Source organism: Trichoplax adhaerens, genomic scaffold (assembly GCF_000150275.1).
Source record: "Trichoplax adhaerens TRIADscaffold_18 genomic scaffold, whole genome shotgun sequence".
NCBI classification, from domain to species: Eukaryota; Metazoa; Placozoa; class Uniplacotomia; order Trichoplacea; family Trichoplacidae; genus Trichoplax; species Trichoplax adhaerens.
Genome location: NW_002060960.1, coordinates 1,036,427 through 1,055,205, shown reverse-complemented (window position 1 = coordinate 1,055,205; position 18,779 = coordinate 1,036,427). Strand labels below are relative to the sequence as shown.

At 33.1% G+C, this 18,779-nt stretch overlaps 1 protein-coding gene across 1 annotated transcript; it reads right to left on the bottom strand.

Moving 5' to 3' along the window:
• Positions 1 to 958: 958 nt before the first annotated feature.
• On the bottom strand, positions 959 to 12,062 carry TRIADDRAFT_31530 (uncharacterized protein; the record flags this gene model as incomplete). The annotated part of the gene is made up of 7 exons (XM_002116819.1): positions 959 to 1,116; positions 2,194 to 2,319; positions 2,526 to 2,648; positions 3,170 to 3,283; positions 3,942 to 4,061; positions 10,049 to 10,159; positions 11,957 to 12,062. Coding segments are annotated over 7 exons (858 nt in total), but the record flags the coding sequence as incomplete, so codon positions are not given.
• Between the last annotated feature and the right edge of the window lie 6,717 nt (positions 12,063 to 18,779).

Below are 18,779 nucleotides of genomic sequence, written 5' to 3'. Positions count from 1 at the left end.
TGCTATTAAATGATTTTCAAATAAGTAGCCCTTATTCTGTTATATATTATACAGCAAAAGTATTATGAAGCTGTATCATAAGTAAACACTATCACTACGTAGGTGAAAGTATAATCTTACCGGATTCGCACTTGTAGCTAAATTTCAAATTCGTGGATTTGGAGACCAACATAATAGTTAACAAAAGTTAAGTTTATAGCAATTTGGTAAAGTATTACAAGAGTATTAGAAAGCTAGAAGGGCGCATAAATGATGATCAGTGCTAATGATCTAACTTACAATCTCACGAAATTGTTCAATTAATTCTTAAACGTATTAGAGTACCATACTATAGCAAATTTAAATTTTTCATACTCAACAAATGATTCTACCAAGCTCTTACCTAGCTGATAGTGAAGTTAAGTTGCTCAAATTGGAATCCAGTGGACTATCTGTTCGTTATTAAAAAAGTATTAATATTACTATTTTATTGATAGGATTCATTTTTAAACTTACAATGTAAAGGGTGTACCTATGCAATATATTGCTGCACTTTTAGAGCAGGATGAAATGTTACTTTCTACGTGGTTTTGGCTACAATCATTGAGATTAGGCTCATTCCCTGTGCAGTTAATCCCGCTCATGACTTTGGATATTAATGGATCTTCCAGATTACTGCAGCATTGGGTTCGAAGTTGTGCATCCATAAATCCAAGCTGACGGCATGCCACACGTGCATGGCTGAACTGCCAATCTTGCGAGCAAATTCTACTCCATTTATTGCCCTTGTAAATTTCTACGGTTCCTATATTATATTTATTACCAGCTACCAGACGAATCCCTATCAGTCTTGAATCTGAAATATAACGAAATCATTTTACTTTTATTAGAATAAAGAGAAAAGAACGCAAATTAAATATTTTCTTTTAAAAGGAATAGGTTGTTAAATGAATTTTTTGACGGCATCAGATGAAATTCCTTAATATTGAAGAATTGAAGATGCAAACTTACAAAATAAACAGTTGTATCCGCTATAATCTTCAGGACATTGACAGGTAGCAAATCCATTAACAAATTTACAGACTGCTCGACCTCCAGCTTGTGTTGCACATGGATGTCTATCGCAAGCATTGAATTCTAAATCGACAAGAAAAAATTGACTTGGTAGCTGTTCTATTCCCTAATATTGAAGGTTTAATTTAACAGGTCTGGAAGCAGCTAGGTAGACCTAAAAATGATTAGTTAAAGATTGCTGAAATCTAGATCTACCTCGATCGCAGTTGTAGCCTGCTTGCCCTGAATTACAGCGACACTTATAAAATGGTTTAGTTGCTATCATTCGGCAGAAGCCATTGAGTCCACAAGGCGTTGGTGATGTAGAACAAGGATTCTCTAAATGATGTCAAGAAGAATAAGCTCAAATAGTTATACAGTTTGTGTTAATTCAAAGTAAGCGAAAGGGTTGGTATACTTTGGCACGTAACTCCAACCAGCGTGTTGGAATTACAGTCTTTAGGAATAATTGAGGCTAACTGACAGTCCAACATGGAAGTTTCATTGCCAGTACATTGAACATTAGCTTTATCCCAAAAGTAAAATCGTTAGCATAGAAAGCCAAAGTGATAAGATTGATTAACTATTAATATCTTTTAACCCTATCGTTTACGATAGCTGCAGTTTAGATTAAAGAATGTTTGTTAAAAGTAGTCGTATTTCCAAATAACAGAGATATAATTAATGCTTACAGAATAATATTCTACCCGGTGCTGAACCGAAGAACGAATTCGTTTTGACATCTTGGACCACTTCATAATTTAACATTTTGCATATAACTCGAGCAGATGTCCTGCTGAAAATTGATTTACTGCATATTGTGCCCCATGTTCCGTTGAAATAAATCTGCACCGTTCCTGATCTGATGTTATCCACACCATATGGCGAATAAAACCGGACGATACCGTTGATAATTTCTACATGAAGATGATAAATTTATTGCCCATACCAGGCAATTAGCAGCGTTAACTTCTCTATCAAAATACTGTCATACATTTAGATAGCTATGCAATGGATTATTCCCGTTACGTATTTTGCTACGATAGCTACAGATATTAATTCACTGTACTCAAAGTAAAAATTTTAAGTGAATGCAAAAGGAGTTAGAATTCAATTCTAGTTATTCTGCTACATTGATTTAAGGCTATGGACATTGCTAACCTTTTTTGCAATTCTTTCCGTAGTATCTATCCGAGCAGTAGCACTTATAACCCAGCGCTAAATCTAAACATGTCGATCCAGGTCCACAGGGATTGTCGGCACACGTTATTTGTTTTGGATGATCAACTAGAAAAGAAATACACCGATAATCCATTTGACCTTAAAATCTCAAGTAAACTCAATTATAATGCTATTGAAATAATTTGAAGCTGAATTTAAATGATCTTGTTCTAAAAATTAGCTGGTAGCCATCTTATATTCCAGGTACATCCAGGTACCCTGTTTTAATTACTATCACGATCACTGATGTCCTAAAAATTGATAGAACTTACTTTTTTCACATAATTTGCCCGTAAATCCCCTACGACAGTCGCATGTTCCTTTACGTATGCCCAAATGATAAATGTACTCACAGTGTCCTCCATTTTGACAAGGGAAACTATCACAAAATCCATCTAGCAAGGTAAGAGAGTCCAATTATCAAGCGTTATTCCGATAGGTTTCTTAATTAGTTATCATGGTCAATAGATATGGATGGCAAAATACGTAGTTGCTAGACACAGTAACTTACATCGACAGCGAAGCCCCACAACTTGACTAGGACTGCACATTGTATTATACGAATCAAACTTGCAATCTATCAATTTCTTATCCTCATCATTACATCTGATGTTATGTAACCAAAATGTACCGTTATGTTGGCCAAATTCTGAACAGCAATAGAAATTTTCCTCGTTAATGAACCCTAGTTCTTGGCAGACCGACAGGCCACTAGCATCGGCAAAATCTCGACTGCAAATAGCACCCCATACATTATCGTGGTATATTTCCAAGTTGCCACTGTTAAAGCCTGTACCATTTACTAAGCGTAGCGTTCCTTCAGCAGCTAATAATTGTTTAAATTGGTAAGTAATATATTATGAATTTTCTAGTTTAATTTTGTAATAACTTCATGGTTGCTAATGTAGAGCCGAACTACCTTCAGAGCAATTTTTTCCTGAATAACCATTGACACAGTGACAGTAATAATCTAATATGTTAGGATAGCAAACGGCTCCATTTCTGCAAGGATTTGGAACACAGGCCTTTGCTTATAGATTAATTAGAAAGTAAATATAAGTTCTTCATGTCCTATTTACAATGATGCACAAATCTCAATGAAATTTAATCTACCAAACAAATACTAGCGACCCACATCCAATTTGAATTTCGACTGTTATAATTTGCTGTATAAAAAGATATTAAGTAGCTCAAGGACTTACTTATACAGATAATACCAACGTCATCGTTATGATTGCATCCAGCAGCAGAGGATATGGGGCTTAAATTACAATTTTTAATTTTCGTTTTATCGTTGCTACAATTTAAAGATAATATTGGAACACTGGCATGCCCTTTACCAAATACGGCATGATAAGTAAATCCTTCGAAAATTAAGTTTAGCTGATGACACAAAGCTTTGCCTTCTTGTTTAGTAATCGTATTACCACATACAGTACTCCATTTCATATTGTGAAAGATTTCGATCCTTCCTTCGTTTAATGTAGCTCCGTTTATTAGTCTCAAATCTCCCTCCAAAGCAGGTCCTACATTGAGTATTTATTATTAACACTTAATTAGGCAAGTTTAGAATGACAGAGCATCTAGAATTTCACTCGCTGTTAATTACTAAACTATACATGACTATGGTAGCTCTGCTATAATATTGAGAAATATTTTCGTAATATATAAATAGAGCAAAGGTCTACCTATATAGGTTTCGCATAAGAGTCCGGTGTAATACTGTGGGCATTGGCACTTAAAACCAAACCAGAATGTTCGGCAGGTAGCTCCATTTTGGCAAGGTATTCCACGACATTTATCATAGGCTGATAATATCATATAAAAACGGAAGGCCCAATTATTACACAATCGTGGAATCAAAGAAATACGTAAAGTATCGCAATACATGAAATTAAAGATATTTCAGTTGAAGTATGTATATGTTTTATAAATCAGGCATGATGGTCGACGGAATATACAGTGCATAGAGCTGTTGCTATATATCTATATAAATTGACAAGCTATTATAACGAAAAATTTGTAAAAGAAACAAAGATTAAGCTAATGCCACATACTTGTGGAACAGTTAATTCCAACATAATCTTTAGGTAAGCAAGCAGCGTTTTGGCTGATCGGATTTAATTTATATAAACATTCCAATATGCTACTTTCGTAGCCAGTACAACGCAGATTCGTCATCAAGGCGTCAGGTTGGCCAATTGGATAATTAGTCGAGAATGAGATTGCCTTACCGTAGCCTTGCTGCTGGCAAATCACATTGGCTGCATTGAGTGAAAAATGCTGCCTGCAAAAGCTGTACCATATACCTTGTAAGTAAATTTTAATTCGCCCCGCATAATACTGTTCGGGTTGAAAATAGGGTATTACAGTGTTGATAGAGCCATCTTTTGCAGGACCTTAATTGAAAATGGCCAAATAGAATTTAAATTGATGATCTACTTCTTCAGGTGTTTGCGATATTCTACTAGCATTACTAACACTGCTTTGAAACCCAACGTTGTCGAGAATTTAGTGTTAGAGATAACTCTACAACTTCGTATAGGGTGGTAAACGTAATATATCACGAAAAAGTGATAGCAATAAATCTTATTTATCCTCTAGTTGCAGTATTTACATTTGCAGTACCTAGATGACATTGCTTTCCATAATATGGATTGCTGCAGTGGCACTCATAGTAGGTTGCTTTGTATATATCGGAAACATTTCTAAACTTATCGATGCATGTGCCACTATTCTTACATGGCTTCCAATGACACAAAGCCATATACTCGCAATTTTTGCCAAAGTATCCAGGATCGCAATCACAGCGTCGTCCTTGATCACTATGGACAACCTCTCCATGAATACAGCTAAAATCCTTCGGATTTTTTTCTTAAAAATTGAAATTAATCTTAGTTATGAGCATTATAAGTCGCTCATGTATAATTAGTGACCGATGGCAGATTCATAAGATGCCATTTACTTTACTAAATATAATATCTGCAACTCCATACTAGTAAAATCTATATGATATTTTGTCTCAAAATTGTAATACTTCTTAGTTATGAGCACTGTAATTTGTATAGGTCTAAAATTGTGTATAGATTCAAGTTGCTAAGATGCCACTGCTTTGCTTAATATATTAAATGTTACTCTATACTAACAAATTGGATATAATATAAAAATATTTCTTATGAACATACTTTCGCATGTTAAAATTGTTGCACCACGACATTTGGAAGTATCTGGACCATAGGAAATATCGCATTGTGTAATATTACTTTCTTGACCAGAACAGCGCATACCAGTTATCCAGACTTTAGCAAAGCTCTCTCTTCCTCCGAAGCAGCAAGTATGCCAAACATAGCGATGGAAACCGAGTTGTCGGCATATAACTTCCCCTACTTGCTTCGTGAAATTATCATAACAAAATCCACCCCAAACACCGTTATGAAAGATTAAAATTTCTCCTTTATAATCAGTTATAAAGGAAATCTGTGTAACATCAAATTTGATAGTGCCACTGACGGGTTGAACTAGAAATGGAATATTATACCATTAAGTCTAACTGATTTTAGTATTTCACTATTAAATGTATTTAAAAGTTGGCTTATTTTCATCTATGTTTAGAGTTAATTTTAAGGAATAGCTATAGATTCTTACTGTAGAGTGTTTCGCAATTTTCGCCCGTGTAGCCTGGCGAGCACACACAAAATCTACGCCTGTTCATAGCTACACAATGTTTATTTTGATAGAAGCAGTTTTGTTGATGTAGGAAGGAGCATTCTTGTTTATCTTCATTAAATGATGGAATTAAAATTGACAATTTTTCAAGCTATTGATTAAGAAACCTCCATAGACTATATGCACGTATAGTAGATTTACATATGGAAGCTAATCTTGTAATGCTATAATCTACAAAATGTGAATTTATCAGCATAGTTGGATCTTTCTAACGCCAAAAGAGGCATTTAATGAGCCTCGTCAGATCTTTACTCGCATTAAGCGAGACATCTGATGAAATTTATTTAATAGACTTACTTTTGCATGTCAAGTAGACTGTTTTATTGCTAGCTTTGCAAGAATCTGGAATATTGTACCATCCTAGACTATTGCACTGGTTCAAATCGGTAGCATTAGTACTACAGAAGGCATTCCATAGAAGCATGGGGCCATAATTGTGTTCTTTAGGATCAATAGAATCCAAATCATACTTTTCAAAAGTTTCATATCCCGCAACTCCGCATGCCATTAGTAGCACTGATTCTATTTCTTTGCCTTCACCGCAGTATCTTCCCCACATTCCGTTGTAATAAATTTGGAAATAGCTGCCTAAGCCAGGATTTCCCATAAATCTTATTACGCCATCTCTAGAATATCCTAAGGTAACAAATGAAAAAAAATGGCATTCAATGGTATTCCAATATCAAGCAACATTCATTTATAGACAGAAAGTAAAAATATATGGTAGATTATTGTATGAAAGTTTGAATTAAAGATTGATTATTTGCATCGTCCTATTTTTGTAGGTGGCAGATTTCATTTCTTTCTTTAACATAGGCTTACCAGTGCATGTAATTAAGATGTCTTGCTTGCAATAGGTATGCGTAGAATTTTTAACCAAAGTATACTTGCATTCTTTAATATCTGCCTCCTTTCCGTTGCATTGCAATTCGTAGGATGCAGAACCTCGATAATTTTGTGTGTCCGCTTTACTAGCTGTAGCAAAGATGTAGCCCATTTTCGAACAGATAGCACGCATATTATGATAAGCATTGATTGGCGTACAAATATTGATCCATAAGTTATTGATAAATATTTGAGGTCGTCCTTGCATACTATTTTCTGACTGTCCGACAAGTCTTATTGACCCAGAAGCTTCTGAAACTGCAATAGCAATATAATTCGAAATTGAATATGATACTAAGGATTATCTCTTCTTTTCAAGAAGTAGTTTCGCTATAAAGTTTTAGCGAATTTTCGGCAGTATCAACATAAATGATGATGCAAAACATATAGATCGCATAAAATTAATTAATTAATAAAAGAAATAATATAGTGTTGCCATCGTGTCGAATGGTAGCTTATACAAATGAAATTAACTTACCACTAACACATGTTCTTCCAAAGTAATTAATACCGCATTTGCATTGAAATCCAAAAAACATATTTATACAGGTACCACCATTTTGGCAAGGATTTGATGTGCAAGGCTTATTAGCTGTTTATAAAATGATAAAATTAAATTGTAAGATACCATTTAATTCGGATGGCAATTATTAGTAACATAGACACTTTTACAATAAACGGTATCTTTTGCGTTTCGGTATGATATACACTAATGGACATAGATGATATATGATTAAAAACTATGGCGTTTTTAACTTCTTATAACATGATCTACCGTCATTAAAATATTCCGTAAAAGATATAGAATGTTGCTTACTTGAGCAAATTACTCCTGCATAGCTGTTATTACAGTTCGTAACATAGGAATTGTATCCCGAACATTGGGAAAGAGATTTTTCAAAACCAGTACATTTCATATTAGCCAAACCGTATTTAACTTTATCTTTTCCAAAAATACTACCATCAATTTTGCTAACAGCTCCTGCATATCCAGCATGTTGGCAAATTACATGAGCATCGTTTATAGTAAATTTATTGCTACATAATGGTACTATTTCGCTCCTTCCAATAACTACATCGATTCGTCCGAAATTGATTGCATTGCTATTAATACTACCGTTGATGATAAGTGAAGATCCATTGGACAATTTTCCTGTTAATGTTATAAATAGTCTTAGCATAAAATTAACTTCATTGTAGCGAAAATCTGTAAATAATGATCTTATTGACATTCCAATAAATAGTTAAAAGCTAATTACCAATTTGGCAATGCCTTCCGAAAAAGTAATTTGGACATCGACAATCGTAAGATGTGAAGGCTACTAGAGCGCATTGACCTTGATTTTGACATGGTTTCAGCGTCGCACAAAAATCAATATGTTGGCAAACATCACCATAGTATCCAAAAGTACATTTACATTCATCTTTTTCAGAAACTAAACCATTTACTACCAGCTTTGTACTAGTACATGTAGCATTATTTTGGCAAGTATTTGGATTACAGGTTACATCTACATACAGAATTATAGGCCAAAGGAAATTTAAAATACAGCTTGCTTATAATCGAAATAATTGACGAATATCATTTCAATTTGTGTGCGTCCGTAACTTACTAAAACATTTTACGTCGTAACGGGCCTTAGGCATCGTCGTATTTGTTCCGAATTGAAAAAAGCATTGTCGAATGGTAGTTTCTGCTCCTTTACAATAAATATTATTGATCCAATACTTTATGAACGGGGATGGACTAGAATTCTCTATATGATGTCGCTGATAGCCAACAGTATATCCTAATTGACGACATGCAATGTCAGCAACAACCGATGGATTATTAGCGCTTATGCTACCCCAAACACCTAAGTGAAAAATCTCTAAGGCTCCAACAGCTCGATAACTTAATTCTGTAGATTTAATTTCATGCTCATAGTCGTATATGCGAATTGTTCCATCTTTCCATGGTGATACTGTAATAAAAATGATATTGCATGACTTAATTTTATATCTAATTCAAAGCTCACATAGAATATTATTAGCTCAATTTTATGAAGCAAATTTTGAGCATAGTGCAAGGTATACCAGAGTCTCTTTCTAAGGAGTTTACAATCGTAATCATTAGCAGCTATAAAAAATTAATGTGACAATACTAATTCGATAATGTGTCTAATAGAACCTGAAATATTTGCGTAATATATAATTACAGTTTCTTTACAAATGAATTATATGAAATGAAGATTCATACAAGCTACATCATATTGCTATGAGTATTTAACGTACTGATTGGAGTTTTACAATTCACACCAGTATAACCTTCCCGACACGTGCATACGAAGCCAGAGTTTAAGGCCTTGCAAATTTTATTTTGCTGTGTACAAATATTATTTCCACTTGGGACACAGTGATTTGATGCAGCTATGGCAAGAAAGTAAAGGTGTCGTAAGGTTAAAGTAATAGCGCAAATACTTCGATGTGAGCAATAAGTTCGAATATTTATAAATAAATGCCATCATTGTAGGATGAGCCTGGTTATAGTTAATGAATTAAAAAAATGAACGTGCTATCATTACGGAAAGAAAATTCTTACCTTCACATCTTATAAAGTATCTAGCGGATGTAGAACAGTTAAAACTTGTTCCAAAATCAATATTTCCATTACACTCAAACAAGGTAGATAGTGTAGTATTACATTGTAAAGACGGAAGTAAGTATGGGCCTGGATTTTGTACTTCAGTAAAGTATTCTGCTCTGTTATAACCCAACTGGTGACAAACAACATCAGCTAGATTTCCTGCCAAGACATCATTAAAGCAAACATATCCCCAATCTTTGTTAATGTATACTTGCAGCTCACCAGCATTCGTTTCATTTTCGGTTAATAGGCGAACATCTCCTACTTGTGGATTGCCTGTATGGTCATAATATTATAATTTATGTTTATGCTACCAGTCGAGAATATGTTACAATGGCTGCTATTATAAACTAAGAACATTTGACTTTCATCGATGGAGCAAATAAAGCAGTTTATGGTTATGAAGAAAATGTAAGAAATCTAATAGTTTCATTAGAGATAATTATGATCAAATTGATAGCTATCAGTTTGACCGTCATTAAAACTGGTAAAAATCAGGATAACGTCAGAAGCACTTTTACTTAGATATTAGAAGACCCTTATGTAATGGAAACTTACGAATTTGACAGCTGGAACCTCTGAAAGGGTATACACACTGACAAGTATAGTTATTGGGAGAATTAGAACATATTCCTTTATTTTGGCATGGATTGGAATTGCAATAGTCACCTATAAATCAATCATGTCATTTTTGAGATATAAAATATACAAACATTATGATTGAACATACTGAAATATTTACAAAACTGCAAGGAAATATTTTGAACTCTTCTAGAGCAGCTTTATAGCGACAGTATTCATAAAATAGATACTATCAATATAACACACGTAACTGAATAAGGAATTGTTGTATTCTTACAAATCTTTCATTTATGGTATGAAGAAATGTTTAATTACTGTAATATATGGCTCTAACATTGTAAAATTTGATTTTTTACAATAGCGAATCAGGATTTGCCGAATGATAATATCAATGACATCAGAGGTTTATAGTGTTCACTGGCGTACTTTATCATTGTATAACTACTTACGTATTTGACAATTTTTTCCAGTAAATTTGTTGCTGCAGTGACATTGGTAAGACTGGCCATCGTTTATGTTTGTACATGAATTATTATTTTGGCATGGTGAAGAAGCACATGCTAATTCTAATAGAAGAATAAAATTCAGTTCATTTTGTCCTTACGATTCACATAGTTTCAGCGTAAATTTCTTGATATTATTTAAAATTCAATCTTACCGATTTCACATCTTCTGCCAGTGAAAGGGTATTGACATAAACATTTATATTCTTGACCATTGAAGTTAGTGGTGCAATTTCCGTTATTTTGACAATAGTTTACGGTCGAACATGGAGGAATATCTGCAGGAGAATTTGGCAATCAATATCGTTCAATTTACTACTATTTCTTTTAAATTTCTTTGATTTTTTTTGGTAACTAATTTTGATAAAAGTTTTGTTTTATATTGCAAATTCTTTCTCTTATTATTAGTGTTAGCAATTACTGGAATGAAAATTTTAATTGCAGCTTTCTTTGCTATAAAAGAATTCTTGTATCAACTTACAAGTTTGTTCACAGTTCTTTCCAGTTGTTCCGTACGGACATTTACAGTAATAAGCATTATACGCATAATAGCCATAGCAGATAGCATTATTCTTACATTGGTTATTAAAACAACCTCCTGAACAACTTTGAGCTAAAAATATGTTACATCAATTAATATTAAATCTATGATAGTAAAAAATATGACTAGATATAGGAAGGTCTTGAAAGACCTGCATAGAAAATTAAAGAATGCTTATAGTAGATTCGACATGTAGATTGTACAACAAACTGCTTCTTACTTGGTCTATTTGCTGCTGCATTATAGCATTCTTGATTTATAGTGGTGTTTGGACACATGCAGATATAAGATAGTCCGGTAGAAGTTTGGTAAACAGTTACACATTTACCAATATGGCAGGGGTTGCTGCTACAGGGGTAACTTGATCCGTCTAAAGCTGTAGATATGATAAGCCATCTCAGTTTATGTGCACTTAAATGATCAATGTAATTCATCATATCCTATTAAAGTAATGGTGGGATAATAGAAAGTATTCGGATATACGACGACTGTAACGCTGAGATTAGCTAAAATTTTCTAGAAAATATTGCTAAATTGTTGCATTTAGATTCCATAACAACATAAGTAAACCCAAAACTGCGTAAGTTGTTTTCTCGGTTTAATTAAACTTCTCGTAGACGTCAACGACTATTTCTTTATGTTGTAATTATGCTGTAATTAAGTCAGGCTTTCAAAATATTTCTCATTTAAATTCAATTGTCTCAACTAAATTAAAGACACTAAAGGAAATCTTTACTAGTTAGTACACGTGTAGAATATAAGCTATCCTATCAAGAAGGAGATTTTGCTCAGATCTAATGAAGCCGAAATACCCTATTTCAGTTGCACAATGCCACTTACCTGTTTGGCATGATTGTCCCGTAAATCCATAATAGCACAAACATTTTACAGCGCCTTGAATATTATAACAGACACCTTGCATGCAAGGATTACCATTGCACGATTGCGAATTAGCTAAAGGATGTAGTATCAAGGAGAGACATCATTTTTAGAATGGGCAATGCTGCGATCAAATATAAAGTTACGGGCTAAGAACGTTACACAAATTACAGGCGAAATTCATAGCATGACAAGTTTGTGTAATCCCATAGTTCTTTTACTAAAGTAATTTAACCCATAACGCTTTCGTAATGCTTTCTATATGTAATAAATATTGTTTTCAATTAGCTACTAGAAACTAGCTTATTTAGTGAATAAAATCTGATATAATAATTGGTTTCGGGTCCTCCTGAGATCTTTCTATTTGTAACCTTTACCAATTGTGTGTGCGTAATATAAAGATACTAGCTAAAGATGCAGTTTTATGTAATGATTTCTAATTTGTAGCTATATTATTACATTAAGAATAAAGAGCTTTAAAGCCATAATACTGCAATCATGATCTGACGTAGGTAAGGTTTAAAATAATGACAAAATTAAAGTATTTGATTGAAGTTGCACTTACTCAAGGCTATATTAGTATTGCTTGTTAAATGGATAAAGCATATAACCGAGACCTGCAAGGAAGATTTGATTTAGAAATTTATTAAAGCTATGGCATCATTAAATCCAAGGCTGTAATAAAAAAATTTGAGTAGCGTTAATCACATTACACGTTTTATGCCTTCAATAGAGTAAATTGTTAATAGCTATTTAATGATAGAAGGATCAAGACTAGAGAAAAACTACCTTCATGGTGCATAGAGTAGATTATATTAAAGTATTTTTGATCATAAGTATTTTACGTTATATAACTGATATTGTCTGTATACTAGCAATCATCGATTAATTAAATAGACAGAACATAAATAGACTTATGATCGTTTCCTACGACATAGTCTGTTTAATAGCTGCACTAACGGTGGCTAAGAAAACTGCTGTAACTACTCATATTTATACACCGGAACAACTATCGTAAAGTTTCATCTACTGGCAAATAGTAAAATCGTTTAAGTTCTAATTACGGCTGTATAAACTGCAGTTAGTTACTTAAAGCATGTAATATCAATCCTTTACTCCATACTATCGTGTTATGACTCTTATAATTTAGTGAAGGGCTTATATTTAGTACTAACTGATGAAACTTTAGATCAAGCTTATTATAACGTAAAACTGAAATACTCAATCTTGAATGTTAATATTCTATTTTGGATGATAGCATAAACATCATTCAATACTAGTCATTAAAAATCTAATTTATATATTAAGAGTAAAAGATTGGTAGTACTTATTTGAATAACTTACCAGCACAAGTACGTTAATTTTGCAGTAGAAAATCATGACTCAAATATCTTGAATGACATTTTACTACAATAGATCCGTCTCAAAATTTGCAACGATCTTATAAGGAAATTAAGCAAAAGATTAAGGTATGTTTTACATCTGTTGATATCATTACCAATCGATTAGAAAATGCTTTTAAATGGCTGTACTTTAATACTTTTAGCACCAACTGAGACAATTTTGTTCATAATTTCTAGACTTTAGTATACTAAGTAGAGAAGTACTTTAGCTACAATGTAGTCAGGTCAGATGATTGTCACACTAAAATATTAACGGAAGAAGGCTCATATCATTATAAATACAGAAATAGTAATCGCTTAAGGAATGGGCGTAACTTTAAGCCATTACAGCGCTCTTATTGGCCAGAAGATAATAACGGAATTAATAGAGTTACGATATTCTATAGTATATGAATAATGGCTAAATTAATTTATTAGACCCGCAACCGCCTAAGCTGATGGCCTTATAGTATTTAGTATTGACTAACACAGAGGGAACCGAGATACTGGAGCCGTCGAGAAAAAGGATATAAATGGAAAAGTTTATTATGTGAATATTTCAATACATAACAGAATAATTTATAAAAATTAATGTATTACTCGGCGTTGCATATTACAATATCACTTACCGGCAGGGGTTTTAACGGTATATTTTTAATAAAATTTATGACAATAATTATCCCATTATTATGTATCTAAATTTATCAAAACATGTTGAATGCTACATTTTCTACTCTGCCAGCAGTCAATTGTTGTTATTATAAACAGTAACTGAGAAATATTTTCGGTTATATCATTAATTTTCCATTTTCGATTCGATTAGAGAATGAAACTGATAGAAGCTGTATGAGATCAATTAATCAATTTCATTTAGCATGATTTAGTATGAATCAGTTGAAAGAAATTATGGATGGATTTATACATATAGTTTGCAATTATAGTCAGGATTTAGTAAAGCAAACTGTTGAGAACAAACTAAACAGCAAAATCGGGTATGATCACCTTAATAGGTTATAGATTTTCTTGATATATCTCTAGTAAGCGAAATTTTAACCATTCTAATAAAAGCACCGCAATGTAGTTAAACTCACGTGAATGATTGTCATAAATCTTCTTGAAACAATAATTATTAATAGCCCTAATCACCTAGCTTAGCTTTAAGTACAAAGGCCATGGCAAAGAGCTCACCTTAACATAGCAACCCATTATAAGAAATGAGGGCAAAAGGTGTTTATTATCAAAAGACAAATCTTTCTAGATATTTGCGACATACCTGTTCCCAGAAAGTATAAATTACTCCAAAAATTGCAAATAATATCGCTAATGTACATATGCACGCTTTACGCTTATTAACATACAAATTGGGATGAAAAATTTTCATTACTGCATGTAATACTTTTTGTTGTTGACAATCAATACGAAAAGTATTCAGAAATGGCTCGTCAGATGTGCAATAATTTATCGACACAATAACGGATTCTCTAAAAATCATCATTCCATCAACGAATACATTTAAATAATACGAAATTCTTATACTAGATGGAGATAGTGGCCTGTTTGCCAAATTCATTTCCTAATATCACTCTAAAATATGGACACTATCAAATTCGTTTAACTATGTAATTTTATACCAAATTTAGAGATTTAAATTTTTACTAACATAATTTAGGTACAGCTACAAGATCAAACTAGAAATACTATCGATGATAAATCACGGAAATGTTACTCTAAATGCTCTTTCATCAAGATATTTCACAACAATAAAACTCTGGATACCGTTAAGAATCGAATCGGAGACCAAGAAAAAACAATTTTTAAAATACTTGTATTAATTATAACTTTGAGTTCCAAGCAACATTCTGGTTCAACTTAAATCCAATATTTTAGTTTTGAATGAAATTTTAGAAAGCAAGGATCCATGCATAGGCCAGGTTTTTTAGGACAAACAGGACATAGGGTAGTTACTTCCAGTGTTATTTTTTTCTTCAGGCAAACTTGGCAGAGTGGATATGGCTTTTTTGATTTCGACCTACGTTCGAATTTAACTAAGTAATGTTTACCACTCAGTCTGATAACGGTATCTCTCTTAGCAAGCTGTGGCTCCAAGTCTCCAAATAAGTAATCACTTAAAACCTATAAATGAAATATAATCCAAGCTGATATATATAGTAGTAAGCAATGTCAATATCAGTTCCTATTTTGATAAAAAATCAATTACGTCGTGCTGAAACTCCAAGAACGACTTGCGTGACTTTGGTTGGTCTTTTCGATAAATTATAAAGGCATTTAGTAAACTGATTTGAAGTAAGAATAATGCCAATGATTTATACCACTTGAACGTGCTTCTAGTAGCACTGCACGCTTTTATCATCTATCATGAATTGCAGCAGGTTAGTAGATGACAAATAACTAACACCTGTTGTGTAATATTCCGGGATAATATGAGTATATGGTTATTAGTTATAAATTGTAATTTAAGCTGACTGCGATTCACTTATTTTAAAATACAGGAGATTTAAAAATAAACGCAATTTGAAAGTAGCGATAAACCCCGATTACAGAATACAGGTAATATAAATCGATTCCATTTTCAACTCTTGAGGACCCTTAACTTTCCCAGAATTATTTGAATTTTAAAGTATATGATGAAAATGCCGGGTATTTCTAAAGTATAAGAGTAAATATTGCAATGGATAAGCGGTATCAAAGGCTATTTCAAGAATGTTTCAGTTAAAGATTTACTATAAATTTTCTAAAACTCTGCTTATACTCTTGTAATATGCTCATTTGCCTATTTATCTAGTGTCTCAGTAGACTTCTAAACAAGTTTCATATTAAAATTAACTGTTGTCGTTGTATTCAGACTTGAATTAATTATATTGCATTTCACTTCTGGATCTTAAATCTAAGATATTCAAAGCTAGACTGGAACACGCATTAATAGGATAATCGATTAAGATTTTACAATAGACAGTGGGTAAGATGCATTAAATGTTTTACATTAAGACCTAGATGATAATTACCACCATCCTATAATGCGTAAGAATGCTTACTTACCTGATCCTGCTTGTCTATATTCCTCATATTTTTCATATAGCAAAGCATCGCCGAAGGCCTTCCTTGACGATATTGACCATATGCTTTGTCACTTTCTTTAAGTTCTTCAGCTATCTGCTCATCATGAATGGTGGTTAGCATATAGAGAGGTATTCTATCCATTTGCTTTAAGCAAAGAATAGGGCCTGATCGATAGGCAGAGGTTGATTTAAATGCAGTGCTTACACCGCGAATTATTTCAGGCATTTTGCTGGAATTTAGCATGCCACAAGCATTAGTTTTACGTCGGTACAGGAATGAACATAAATCGAGCGATAATCGGTTATTGTCCATGTAAATATTGTAGCCCTGGTCTAGTAGAGGTAGCAACAGAAATATAGCCAGCTTTTCAGCTTTATTAAAGTTCTCAGAATGAATAGGTAGTATTTGCTTTAAGCACTCAGTTGGATCTTTATCATTGACGTATAACTTAAATCGAAAAGTGTATCCAGTACTGCATTCGCAGAGCCGAATTAGTTTGATTCCGAAGCGGGTACGTTTAAAGCGAAAATCTTGAAGTTGGAGCCTTTTTTTCCAGACAAGAAAAGATTCATCGATTGCCAAATTCTGTTCCACGACATAAACTGCTTGAAAATATTCGAATAGATGATCTATTAGTGGTCTTACTTTATACAGGCGATCATGATTAGGATCAGTCTTGTCTGGCATGTTATCATTATCGTTTAGGTGGAAAAATTTTAAAAGCAATTGAAAACGATGACAAGTCATAACCGATCGAAAGATTGGTGTATCATATAAAGGATCAGTAAACCAGTAATGGCTAATATATGGCTTTCGAATGATACCCATCAACAATAACAAGCCAAGAAACTTTTTCATTTCAGCTACGTTAGTGGGCATCCAGCTCGGAAGTTTAGCGAACTTGGATGTTTTCGGATAATCGCGCAGATACTGTAGAGCAAACAAGTTTGTTTCTGCTACAAAATAGGTTAGCAAATCTTCGGTAACAAATAGCCTAAAGTAATCTCGTGGATGGAAGCCAGTAGTATCTACGGTTAAGCCGTGATCACCTCTGAAACTATGCGGCATTGGTCGAGCATTTTTAGCCGGCTGCCAAATATTAGTATAGTCTAGAAATTGCAGTGGCGACGTATGCTCCACACGTGGAGTATAAAAATTATTTTCATCGTTGTCTTCGACATCTGTTACTGCCATATCGTCGAGTAAACCGTAGTTATAGACTTCTTTTTCATGCCAGATATCGACATACTGTGAGTTGAGATCGATATCGCTCATTTCGCTATAATCCGAATCATACAAAGCATTATTCTCCCATAGGCTATTCGTTTCGCAGGTTGTTTGAATTTTGCCACTTGTACTAGAAGCCATAATTTTGTTGTTTGACCAAGTTAGCTAACGGAATTAGTTCTTACTATTCAGAGTTTTTCAATAATTGAAATGGAAGAATTTACTGTACGCATTCAGCTACGACCTTTGGGATATGCGTGGGTGCTGTTGTGATAAATAGTAGTTTCAATCTTCAGCAGTATTTGTACATGCTCTCTCATTTCTACTTGAATGCAAATGAGTTAATTAAGTTTTCTCTTCACATTCACAGAAGTAAAGATTACCTATATATTATTGGATACTGCAGTATTACCAAACAAGTACGACGATTCGATGACATTCTATGAAAATTGTTACAGTAATTAACGGTATAATTTATAATTTACAAGTTCTAGTGCAAAGATGATTTCAATTATGCCTGTAATTAGCGGAATAATCATAATAATCGTTCTATAAAATTAAATGTATGCGGCTATTACGCTATGCCATAATATAGATTTAAGACAATAGGTGAAAATTAATTAAATCTAAGGAATAATTAAACTATTAGATGGAGCTACAGCCTGATAACCTTAATATGCGTGAGCACCGCTAGTTTTTAGTTACGATAAACAATTTGTATTAAGAAGAGGATTATATTAGATTTACGTTAGTATTATAGTAGTATATTTAATCTAATATGGTTTGGGATAAAATAGAATGCAGAAAATCGTATATACAGTAAAAATCATCCTAAAATTTCATTATCAATTCTGCAAGTGTTAGATGGAGAAAGCTAATGTATAGGTAACTGTATAAACTACCGTTATACAGTTATTAATTACCGATAAAACAATAGCCTCAACTAGAGAGAAATACCAAAGAGATTAGCAAGGTCTACTAGATAACAAAAGAATTGAGAGCAAGAATTTTTTTTCTAACATGACGACTTTTAGGCCTTAGTCATAAATATTTAATGCTATTATGCGGCTATTTGTTGTCTTACCGTAATATGATTT